This window comes from Oncorhynchus nerka, linkage group LG28, assembly GCF_034236695.1.
Source record: "Oncorhynchus nerka isolate Pitt River linkage group LG28, Oner_Uvic_2.0, whole genome shotgun sequence".
Lineage (NCBI taxonomy): Eukaryota > Metazoa > Chordata > Actinopteri > Salmoniformes > Salmonidae > Oncorhynchus > Oncorhynchus nerka.
Window position 1 is genome coordinate 16,281,412 of NC_088423.1, and position 12,588 is coordinate 16,293,999.

The 12,588-nt window shown below is 45.3% G+C and overlaps 1 protein-coding gene across 2 annotated transcripts in view; it reads left to right on the forward strand.

Moving 5' to 3' along the window:
• The window catches only part of LOC115112944 (C-Jun-amino-terminal kinase-interacting protein 4-like), a 61,192-nt gene extending 49,867 nt beyond the window's left edge, over positions 1-11,325 (forward strand). The window contains exons 14-28 of one of the 2 annotated variants that reach the window (XM_029640030.2): positions 2,339-2,518; positions 2,719-2,851; positions 2,953-3,048; positions 4,308-4,475; positions 4,630-4,801; positions 4,945-5,160; positions 5,802-5,970; positions 6,051-6,179; positions 6,300-6,448; positions 6,710-6,858; positions 7,936-8,107; positions 8,310-8,423; positions 8,571-8,744; positions 8,820-8,957; positions 9,079-11,325. In XM_029640030.2, coding sequence (XP_029495890.1) covers positions 2,339-2,518; positions 2,719-2,851; positions 2,953-3,048; positions 4,308-4,475; positions 4,630-4,801; positions 4,945-5,160; positions 5,802-5,970; positions 6,051-6,179; positions 6,300-6,448; positions 6,710-6,858; positions 7,936-8,107; positions 8,310-8,423; positions 8,571-8,744; positions 8,820-8,957; positions 9,079-9,200 — 2,281 coding nt within the window. In that variant the 3' untranslated portion in view covers positions 9,201-11,325. Of the gene's footprint in view, positions 1-2,336; positions 2,519-2,718; positions 2,852-2,952; positions 3,049-4,307; positions 4,476-4,629; positions 4,802-4,944; positions 5,161-5,801; positions 5,971-6,050; positions 6,180-6,299; positions 6,449-6,709; positions 6,859-7,935; positions 8,108-8,309; positions 8,424-8,570; positions 8,745-8,819; positions 8,958-9,078 lie in introns of both variants that reach the window. The other variant, XM_065012662.1, reaches the window with a different exon arrangement.
• Positions 11,326-12,588: the final 1,263 nt, after the last annotated feature.

Consider the following 12,588-nt stretch of genomic DNA (forward strand, 5'->3'; position numbering starts at 1 on the left):
TAACACTCCCTTTTCTACTACCCCTCCTTTTTCTACTACCCCTCCTTTTTCTACTACCCCTCCTTTTTCTACTACCCCTCCTTTTTCTACTACCCCTCCTTTTCACCACCCCTCCTTTTCACCACCCCTCCTTTTTCTACCTCCCTCCTTTTTCTACTTCCCCTCCTTTTTCTACTTCCCCTCCTTTTCTACTACCCCTCCTTTTTCTACTACCCCTCCTTTTTCTACTACCCCTCCTTTTTCTACTACCCCTCCTTTTTCTACTACCCCTCCTTTTCTACTTCCCTCCTTTATCACCACCCCTCCTTTTCACCACCCCTCCTTTTCACCACCCCTCCTTTTCACCACCCCTCCTTTTTCACCACCCCTCCTTTTTCACCACCCCTCCTTTTTCTACTAACACTCCCTTTTCTACTTCCCCTCCTTTTTCTACTTCCCCTCCTTTTTCTACTACCCCTCCTTTTCTACTACCCCTCCTTTTCTACTACCCCTCCTTTTTCTACTACCCCTCCTTTTTCTACTACCCCTCCTTTTTCTACTTCCCTCCTTTATCACCACCCTCCTTTTCACCACCCCTCCTTTTCACCACCCCTCCTTTTTCACCACCCCTCCTTTTTCACCACCCCTCCTTTTTCACCACCCCTCCTTTTTCTACTAACACTCCCTTTTCTACTAACACTCCCTTTTCTACTAACACTCCCTTTTCTACTAACACTCCCTTTTCTACTAACACTCCCTTTTCTACTAACACTCCCCTTTCTACTAACACTCCCTTTTCTACTAACACTCCCTTTTCTACTAACACTCCCTTTTCTACTAACACTCCCTTTTCTACTAACACTCCCTTTTCTACTAACACTCCCTTTTCTACTAACACTCCCTTTTCTACTAACACTCCTTTCTATCTAATTTTCTTTACTCTTTTCTTTTTTGTCTCTGCTTTTTTTGTATTATCTTTGTATTTCTCCGTACACTCCTCATCTCAGGGGTGTCATACCATACCTGAAGCTAAAGTCACTACGATGATTGTTGACCATCATTGATTCTGTTTTCCCCTTTTTGTTTTCAATTTTGTCTTTATTATATATATATTTATTTACATCGCGTTTTGATCTCCAGCGTGTAGGTAAACCTTTGCCATGCTAAGTGTCTTCTTGAATCTGGTTTTCAACAAACAACATTAACAAAACATGCAGGGAGTGCCTGCCTGATCAGGGAATGGCTTTTTACTTCAAGTGACATTTTGTTTTCATTTAAATTCGGAGTGAGCTCACATTTTTTGAAAACTCCTAAGGAAAACCAACACTTATCCTCTTTGTCAAAAGTTTTGAATACGATTCACCTACAAACAGAAGGTGTGTGTACCTAGTACGCATATGAAATGTATTTAACTTAAATGTCTTGTAAATAGCCATTTCCTAATACAGGCTCTCCCTGTTGAGTTTCAGTAGGAATGGCTATGGTGTGTGGTTAATTTATGAATGACATGTATTGTTGGAGAGCGGTGTAATGCATCTGGCTAATAATTTACTTATATTTTAGGCAGAGGGTAAAGCATTTATTTGTTGAAGAGGCGGTGTGTGCGTGAAATGTTAAATGCATGTTTATTGATGAAGAAATCCCTTGTCTTTCCTGTTGCCCTCTGGTCCCTCTGTCTCTGTTATCATGCCTGTGGTTGTTGTTGTTTGTCATATGTGTGCAGGAGGTGTGTTGGGATGTGGGAGGGTGTGTGTGATGGGGTTGTGATGAGAAACTGGGCATACGGTGGAATAGATGGTTGTATTCCAGAGTCAGGTGCAGTATGCCATCTGTGATTGGACAGATTTCTGAATTGACAGACTGAGGTTGTTACCAAAAGGGAAGGCTATTTTCTGCTATATGGAGAGGGTCATGAAGTCTGTTTTGACCTGATGGACTGTAGATATTTGATCTTAAACAGAAAGAATCCTGATATTTTTGGATCTAGCCTTATCTCACTCTTACTTAACAAGCGTTGTCTAGAGCTGGGATTAGCAGTAATAGTTTGTAACTTTTGTTGTGTTCTGTGTTGACATACTAACTGCCTGGTTCATGTTACAGTATTAACCAATGCATTCCCTGCTCTCCCAACCCCTGTAAAATTGCTGAGTGGAGACTGGCTCGCTGTTAAACCCTTCTTTTGGTCATTGGTGTAGTCTTGGGGGTGGAGGGGTGTAAATCAACCCTTGATTTGAATATTTATCCCTTAAACCCTGCCGCTGCTGCTTTGTCCACCCCTCTATATGTGTCTCTGTCTGCTCTTTCTTTCTATCTTCTCCATCCCTGTATCCCTCTCTCCATCCCTCCCTCCGTCCTCCAGTTTCAGCCGGTTGTTCAGTTCAAGTGGTGGAGCAGCTAAGAAGCCGGCCGAGGCGGCTCCAGTCAATGTAAAGTACAACGCCCCCTCGTCCCAGGTCCAGCCCTCCGTGAAGAAGAGGAGCGCAGCGCTGCAACAACTACCCAGTGACAAGAGCAAGGCCTTCGACTTCCTCAATGAGGAGTGAGTGTTGGAGACATCTACTCATCTCTCCATTCACTCATGATCCACCCAATTATTAATGCACCCTTTCACTCATCGAGGATTTAATCCTCCTTTGGCCCCACCTCCATGCCCCCATCTGTTCTGTTTATTTATCTATCTATGCCAGATTGTGTGTCCAGAATAGATGGGTTTTTTTTTTTATGCATCTCCCCGTTCAGGTCTGAGGCAGGCAACATGGTGTCTCGTAGGGAGCAGAAGAGAGCCCAGTACAGACAGGTGAAAGCCCACGTTGAGAAGGAAGAGGACGGCCGGGTACAGGCCTATGGGTGGAGCCTGCCACAGAAATTCAAGGTAGTTCAAGTCTCTTTGTGGATTACTTAATATGGCTGACTTTTAATATAAGTTAGGTTAAGCGACTCCAGGTATTTTGACCACACAATTTTATTTTACAGGTGGCCAACGGTGGTCAGACGTCCGAGAACAAGATGAAGAATCTACCTGTACCGGTCTACCTCCGACCACTGGATGAGAAAGATGCTACCATGAAGGTGTGTATACCAAAGTATGTGAGCTAGAGCGGAGCGTGCCCAATTTGACTGGTGCGTGGAGTGAGTTTCCCAAAGGCTGGCGCTTCGGCCTTCTCGCCCGCTCCAGTAGCGCTCACTTCACAAGCTCAGGCCATGCCCAGCCCAGCATGCATTTGTAGTTTATTTGTGTGCTGCTAATAGCCCTTGCTTTAGTTTCTGTCATCTAGTATGCTAAATATTTTCATAATGAAACTGATAAAACACACAGGTGCAAAATCAGGTGACTTACAAAGATGAAAAGGTCCAAGCACAAGAGAGGGCAGGGCGTGTGGTAATGTAGTGCCCACAACTAAAGAATCATTATGGGGTCAGGAAAGACTGGTATCCCGAAAGTACTTAGTACGTGTACATACTAACAGAAAGGAACGAGGTGAGTAGCTAGCTGTGTCATTGTTGCAAAGTATTTATAAACTAAAAATCACATCTCTTTAAGTTTTGTTCATTTTTGTTCTATTATTTATACAATAGGCCATCATTGATTTTGTCCCAATAGGCCAGGCATATTGCCTCTTTCAAGGAGCTTTATCTGTTTTGATAGGGTTGTTTTACCTAAAATCCTTTTTGGCCTACCTACAAAAACAATAAACTCATTCCTGCCCAACCTGGCAAGAACGGCCCAAAAGGTGTTTAGCGTCCCCAGTGGCTCTGCAAGTGCTTAGAGGGTATTCTCCACTGCTGACCTGTTCTCCAGGCACCATCACATGAGCCTGAAGTCACAGACTGGTCAAACTCATGTTTCTAAAAGTGAATTCAAATGCACTGTAGACTGAGCCTAATAAGGCATTGTTTGTTTAATTTGTAATGAATTCTAAGTAAGTCACAGCATATATATGCAATGTATAGAATAGAATGATTTAATGTGTTGGGTTGTAGTTTGAAATACTTTCTAAACTAGCTCCCTGTCTGGCTCCTGAGCTATTTAGATTGTTTATATGCTGTTTAATATGACATGTAGCCTATTTGAAATGATGAGCACTTCTTACATTCATATTTTCATGTTTATTCAAATACTTTTCCTTCAGGTCATATGGGGTTTGATTTCAATACTTCAAAACAAAATGGTAGGTCTGGGTAGTCACAAAAATATGAGTGGTTTTTAGCAGAGCAGTAGGAAAGGACCGCTCAGCTCCGCTCACAAACTGGTCTGTACACCTATTCTTACCTTGTATGTCTCTCTATATATAGGGACATATTGCTAACTGTGTGTCTCCCTCCCGTAGCTGTGGTGTGCTGTAGGTGTGAACCTGTCAGGGGGTAAGACTCGTGACGGGGGGTCAATAGTAGGAGCCAGTGTGTTCTACAGTGACCTGACCAGCCCTGGTCCTGAGAGCCGTTGCAGGAAGACAGGATCACAGAGCAGTCTGGACAAACTGGACCAGGACCTGAAGGTACATATACACAACACATATGGTCAGCCAGCACACTCACACACACACATGTGCTCATACAATACAGGCACGCTCATACAATACAGGCACGCTCATACAATAAAGGCACGCTTATACAATACAGGCACGCTCATACAATACTTGTGTGGTGTAGGAGCAGGAGAAGGAGCTGCATCACCAGGAGGAGCTGTCCTCTCTGGTCTGGATCTGTACCAGTACTCAGGCCACCACGAAGGTCATCGTCATCGATGCCAACCAGCCTGGGAACGTCCTGGAGAACTTCTTAGTCTGCAACTCCCACGTCCTCTGCATGGCCAGCGTGCCAGGTCTGTGTTTGTGTGCGTTTTTACATGAGCACTCAAGACCCAGCAAAATATGTATATTTATTTTGATTGTAGCTAACCATAACATGTTTGTACACGTTTTTATATGGTGGTCTTGGGTGTATATGTGCTTGCGTGTGTGTCAGGTGCTAGAGAGACTGACTACCCGGCAGGGGAGGAGGTACCCCATAACCCGGAGGCGGGGTCAGGTGCTGAGGGCGGGACTCTCGAAGCCAGCACAACCAGTAGTGGCTCAGGGGGCGAAGCTGGAGTGCTGGCAGGGATCAATGTGGTTGGCTGCTCTACTGAGGGGGCGGTGGCTACCCCCCAGACAGCAAGCCCAGAGAATGAGACCGACACAGGTAAGAGATGTCCCTCTGAAGTTTCTACTGATCTAGTCACACTGGACTGATGTGCCGAGTTGGTGGATACTTTGCTAGTTCCAGAGGTGGGTGATTGCTGGGTTTGCTAGCTCGACGAGAGGTCATGGACCCGGACGAACCCGAGAACAATCAGACCGGAACCCGAATGGAACCTAGACCCGATTGGACCAGAGTGACAAAAACGTTATGTTTATCAGCCAAGTTGGTCTACTGGTTAACAAGTAGGTCTTTAGATGTCGACTAGGCCTTCTGTAAGTTAATACATTCACCTTATTAGCATAAAATAAATATGCTATAGTCTATGCAGAGCTGTGGTTAGGTCCATTCAGTCTGTCAGCTGTAGGTACGTAGACCGAGACCCGATGACAATCAAACAGGACCCGACCCGGTCCCGAGGGACAAGTTACGACTGTCGGGTATATCAGGCCCACTCGGAACAGTGAAGACCTCTAAACTAAACCCTTTCACCCCACTTTCTCCATGGAATGATCCGCTGAATTCCTAGGTCTACCCTACAGGGTTATAGAAACATGTGATTTGGGCTATTGGTTCCCAAATGGGATTCCCGGTCCATTTAAAAAGTAGCCTACTCTTCTTCTCTCTCCCTCCTCCCTGTGTAGACTTCAAGGCTGCAGAGGAGGCTACTGAAGCTACAGAGGTCAGTGCAGGTCCCGCAGGTCCGGAGCATGACTTAAGTCAGAGGGGAGTCTACACTGAACATGTCTTCACTGACCCTCTGGGTGTTCAGAGTACTAGCCCTGGGAAGTCGCCAGCCAACTACACACAGAGGTATGGACAAACACACACACACACGGACAAACAAAAACACACACACAAACACGCATTATACATACTGTTTCCATTCTCAGGGAGTCTGATCTGGTAAAGGATGGTGTGAGCTCCAACCCTAACTTAGAGGAACAGGACCTGATGAGAGAAGAAGCCCAGAAGATGAGCAGTGTTTTACCCACCATGTGGCTGGGGGCACAGAACGGATGGTGAGACGCCAATCTGCTAATTAATCAATCAGATCTGTTTATCAATCTCATATTGATCTCATCAGTCAAACGTGTCTGTGTGTGTGTGTGTGTGTGTGTGTGTGTGTGTGTGTGTGTCAGTGTGTACGTGCACTCGTCAGTGGCCCAGTGGAGGAAGTGTCTCCACTCTATAAAGCTGAAGGACTCTGTCCTGGGCATCGTCCATGTGAAGGGGAGAGTGTTGGTGTCTCTGGCTGATGGAACACTGGCTATCTTCCACAGAGGAGTGGGTAAGGCTGACGTGTTTCCATATGCTTTCTTACATTTGTTTGTGTGTCCGTTGATCTACTTGAATCCCATATAAGGGGATTCACCTGTTTTTGCTTTGTCATTATGGGTATTGTGTGTAGATTGAGGGTGGGGGAAAAAATAAAAGATTTAATGCATTTTAGAATAAGGCTGTAACATAACAGTGGACAAAGTCAAGGGGTCTGAATACTTTCTGATTGCACTGTATATGCTGGTGCTAAACCCCACCCCTTCCCCTCCAGATGGTCAGTGGGATCTGACCAACTACCACCTGTTAGACCTGGGCAGACCCCACCACTCTATCCGCTGTATGACAGTGGTTCACGACAAGGTCTGGTGTGGCTTCAGGAACAAGATCTACGTTGTCCAGCCCAAAGCCATGAAGATAGAGGCATGTCTGACACACACACGGAATCATGCAGGCTCAGACGGACTGACTCTCATTCTAAACACACAGGCTCAGACGGACTGACTCGCATTCTAAACACACAGGCTCAGACGGACTGACTCGCATTCTAAACACACAGGCTCAGACGGACTGACTCGCATACTAAACACACAGGCTCAGGCGGACTGACTCGCATTCTAAACACACAGGCTCAGACGGACTGACTCGCATTCTAAACACACAGGCTCAGACGGACTGACTCGCTTTCTAAACACAGGCTCAGACGGACTGACTCGCATACTAAACACACAGGCTCAGACGGACTGACTCGCATACTAAACACACAGGCTCAGACGGACTGACTCGCATACTAAACACACAGGCTCAGACGGACTGACTCGCATACTAAACACACAGGCTCAGACGGACTGACTCGCATACTAAACACAGGCTCAGACGGACTGACTCGCATACTAAACACAGGCTCAGACGGACTGACTCGCGTACTAAACACACAGGCTCAGGCGGACTGACTGACTCGCGTACTGAACACACAGGCTCAGGCGGACTGACTGACTCGCGTACTGAACACACAGGCTCAGGCGGACTGACTCGCGTACTGAACACACAGGCTCAGGCGGACTGACTCGCGTACTGAACACAGTCTCAGGCGGACTGACTCGCGTACTGAACACACAGTCTCAGGCGGACTGACTCGCGTACTGAACACACAGTCTCAGGCGGACTGACTCGCGTACTGAACACACAGTCTCAGGCGGACTGACTCGCGTACTGAACACACAGTCTCAGACGGACTGACTCGCGTACTGAACACACAGTCTCAGACGGACTGACTCGCGTACTGAACACAGTCTCAGACGGACTGACTCGCGTACTGAACACAGTCTCAGACGGACTGACTCGCGTACTGAACACAGTCTCAGACGGACTGACTCGCGTACTGAACACAGGCTCAGACGGACTGACTCGCGTGCTGAACACACAAGTCTAACCATCCACAGATTATAGTTGTAACCCTCCTCTCCTTTTCCATCCTCTCTCATCTCTCTCCCCCCATAGAAGTCATTTGATGCCCACCCCCGTAAGGAGAGCCAGGTGAGACAGCTGGCGTGGGATGGAGATGGTATCTGGGTGTCGATCCGACTGGACTCTACTCTGAGACTGTTCCACGCCCACACACACCAACACCTGCAGGATGTCGACATAGAACCCTACGTCAGCAAGATGCTGGGTGAGGAACCCAGGGCATTTAAACACCTGTTGTTGTGTTCTATGCTTCTAATGCAACTTGTTTGAGTTTGTGTGTCCTCGTTAGCTGATTAATATGGAACAGGGATTCATGGCGTTAGAAAGCCCAAGTCACGTACAGGAAATATAGACCCGTACTTCATTATTTTATTTTCTTAATAATGAGTCATGTTGATCTCCCTCAGGTACGGGGAAGCTGGGCTTCTCGTTTGTCAGGATCACAGCTCTCATGGTGTCCTGTAACCGTCTCTGGGTCGGCACTGGCAATGGAGTCATCATCTCTATACCTCTCACTGACAGTAAGGGGAAGTAATGCATCTCTCTCTCATCACCGTCTCTTTGCCCATCTCTTTCCCCTCTATGTAATTATTCATGTATCTCTCATCCCTCCATCTATTCACCCTTTCTCTATTTAATGATTCATCTCTCTCTCGCTCGGTCTCTAGCCAATAAGGTGACGGCGGGGCCAGGTAAACCTGGTGGAACAATCTGTGTGTATGGTGATGAGAACAGTGACAAGGTGACAGCTGGAACCTCTGTACCCTTCTGCTCCATGGCTCACGCTCAGCTCTGTTTCCATGGTCACCGAGATGCCGTCAAGTTCTTCACGGCTGTCCCAGGTAGTTTCACTTCTCTTCCCTCTCTTCTTCTCCTCCTCCTGCCTTTTAACTGGATGAAGTTCCTCCATCCCCCAGGTCAGGTGATCCCGTCAGGTGCTGGCGGAGCAGCAGAAGTGGGGAGTGACAAGTTGGTAGAGGAGCACCCTCAACAACAGCAGGAAAGGTCTGTTCTAGTGTTGAGTGGTGGAGAGGGATACATTGACTTCAGGATGGGTGAGTTGGCTAGGACCGTATTATCAGACAATCAATTGACAAGTACTGTCCTTATATGGCAGGGAATGAAAACATACAGATTTGTATAAATTGAAGTGGCTTAATGTTTGTCTGTGTGTAGGTGACGAGGCTGGGGAAACTGAGGAGCCACTGGATGAGCACACTCTGAAGCTGCAGCCTTTCCTGGCTAAAGCTGAGAGGAGTCACCTGATCGTCTGGCAGGTCATGGGCAGTCAGGCCTGAACTTTTAACCCTTGATCTCTAACCCTGCCACAGAGATGAAGAATGGGAGGAGCCTGCTCGAAGCAGGAACAAAGCTGGCCAATCAGATTCACTCCTCTGCATGTTTCTTTTTGTTTTACGGTTATTTTTTATTTAATTTGTAATTTTACTGATTGTATTGAATTTTAAATCTGATACAAGCCCGTTGCTCTTCTATTATTATTTTTATTATTTATTTTTTTTATTATTATTGAAAACTAAATCATTTCTGTTTATTTAATTTTCTTAGGTCATGTTTTACACTTGGTTTTATATTGTATGCCTAGTGTCCAACCAACCCCTTTGTCCAAATACTGCGTGGTGATTGGTGGGAATCAATGTAGGTTCAGGTTCAGTCTTTGGCCACACCCCTGTCCTCATCTTTGCTTCCTTTCAGTAAAGGACCGATGGAACAGAGGAGACAATACTGTATGAAACTGTACGAAACACCTGCACACAGGAGAATAATAATGTCGGTGTTTGAACTGCAAAACCAAATCAACTGCATGATGTCCAATAAGAAAGCAAGTATTACAGGACAATCCAGCGATGGAGCCAATCGTGTGTGTCCTAAATGATACAGGTGTGCTCTTCTTTCATGATCAATTTTATTTTGTGAGAACATGGATGTTGATTTTACGCAATACAGTTTAATCAATTGTCAGTTTTCTGGACTTGGGATCAGTGTTGTTCTCCATGACTATGGTCTATGGAAAACCTGATAGATCGCAGATCAATCATGTCTGCAGCTGCAGGGTCAGAGAATCACCCTATTCCAATACCTAAAAATGCATCCTCCCTTCCTAGGGGTAATTACAACTGGGTTGGATTGATGATTGAGACAGATTAGTAGTTAATTACCTCACGGAAGGTAGGTAGGAAGGCAGGGTTGCACTTTAAGTGTGTTGGAACAGGGTCTCTGACTTTAGTTTCTGGGCCGCTGCTCTCCCATCCTGCTCTCCCATCTTCCTTCCCATCAGCTAGAGCTTGCAGACATTTTACAAAAATCAACTGTTGCCTTAGGTTTGAAAGTTTTTAAAAAATAAGAAAAAGGAAATGTTTAACTGCATTATGGACTTTTGAAGTGTGACGGAGTATGTATACCTATGTGAAAGAATGTTACCAAAGGAAAAATAATTTCAGTTGATCAGAATAAAGTAAATGTACAGTGTTGTAGCAGTATTTTCAACCCGTCTCTCTGTAGATACAATAACATTTTGACAGACCGTCTTTGTTATAAGGTTCGTGGTGTATGGATAGATATATTTTTAAGCCATCTCTGCCAATGCAGAGGTGTGATTGTGTATAATAGCTGGTTTCTCTGCGCCTGGAATCTTTTGTATGCTGAGAGTAGATGTTACCCATAGGCACAGATCTAGGATCAATTTACCCTCCGCAAATCTCAACGTGAACAATTAGGGGAGGAACAACTCAACACTGACATTAGATAAGCGTCTAGGGGCAACGTCTTCCTTTTACCTTTTGTACACTAGGGGACAGAGTGACTGATCTCTGACCAAACAGGATCCCTCCTGATAGGTTGATATGATACTGAAGTTTTCAGAGACTATTTGAAGCCTATTTTTATTATTGACTTTTTGTATGTTTGTCTTTTCGACCCTAATCTGTGGTTGCTTCTAGATGGGGAGTATAAGGTGTCATTTAATCTGTGGTTGCGTCTAGATGGGGAGTACGGTGTCATTTAATCTGTGGTTGCGTCTAGATGGGGATTACGGTGTCATTTAATCTGTGGTTGCGTCTAGATGGGGAGTACGGTGTCATTTAATCTGTGGTTGCGTCTAGATGCGGAGTAAAGTGTCATTTGACATCCTCTGCCGGAGTCTGGTCTGTGTACCAGCAGATTGTGCTGGTGAGTGTTACTACGGTGTCTGTCGTGAGGAGTGAACGAGGGCGTGTGTTTTGCCTTTGCTGGTCTGTGTGTCTGTCTGTCTGTCTGTCTGTCTGCTCTCCAGGAGAAGAGACCTTTCATATCGCAGTTTAGCCATTTCAGTATTTATTTCTATGAAAGAGTCTTTGCAGTTCAGAATGTAACTTTGTACCATATGAAATATGACTATGAATATAAATTGTATATGAAACATTGAAATGGCTTGGGTTTATTGTTTTGACAATGATTGTAATTGGAATGGTTGAATTAGAGAGACTACTGCGCTATACACTACCCTGCTTGTACAAAACATTAAAAACACCTTCCTAATATTGGGTAGCACCCCCTTTTGCCCTCAGAATAACCTCAATTTGTCTGGGCATGGATTGTTCAAGGTATCAAACGTTCCCCAGGGATACATGTTGACTCCAATGCATCCCAACGTTGTCAAGTTTGCTGGATGTTCTTTGGGTGGTGGTGGACCAATCGTGATACACACAGGAAACTGCTGAGCATGATAAACCATTCTTACCCATTTATCCTCTGAATGCCACACATACACAAGCCATGTCTCAATTGTCTTGAGGATTAAAAATCGTATTTTAACCTGTCTCATCCCCTTCATCTACACTGAATTGAAGTGGCTTTAACAAGTGGCGTCAATAAGCTTTCAACTGGATTCACCTTGTCAGTCTGTCATGGAAAGAGCAGGTGTTCCTAATGTTTTGTACACTCCAGGGGAGGTTGAGTGCACTGGGTAGAAGTTGGCATTAGGCACAGATCTGGGGCCAGTGTATCTTCACAAAATCCTTCATTACTGCTCAGGTAAAATGTGAAACTGACTTTAGGTCAGTGCCTAAGATCAACTCCTGTGTTGATGAACAGGTCAAGGTCTCCCCCCCCCCCCCCCCCCCCCCCCAACTTGTGTTGCTGTGACTGGTTGTCCCCAATAACAGTTCATCCATCACCTATCTATGTACTGATACAGCATATCTTTAGACTTGAATTATTTTAACTATCAATTAAACTGACTTGTGGGGGAAACTTGTGTCTCCTCTGCTTTTGGCTTTTTGCAAGATTTTCAAGAATTTTGGAAGCACTGTCAGCTGCTTGTTAACAGACCTGGGTCTTTCCAATGCATGAGGTGTGTTTAAAATCGACGTCATGAAATATACATTGTTTTCAAATTTAAAAAACGCATACATGCAGTGAGCTCAAAGTATTGGCACAGTGACAAATGCTTTAATTTGAGGGTATTTTCATCCATATCGAGTGAACCGTTTCAGAATTACAGCACTTTTTGTACATAGTATCTCATAGCTCTGGTTGATCGTGAGTCTCCTGTAACGCCCTGGACCAGAGATAATCGGGTACCAGTGTCCAAGAGGTTGCTACAATCACAGCTGCATCCTGTAGAGCACTCAAACTCAAGTCTGGACATCGAAGCCAGTACCACTACGTGTTTTCATTTGTTGCCCTCTA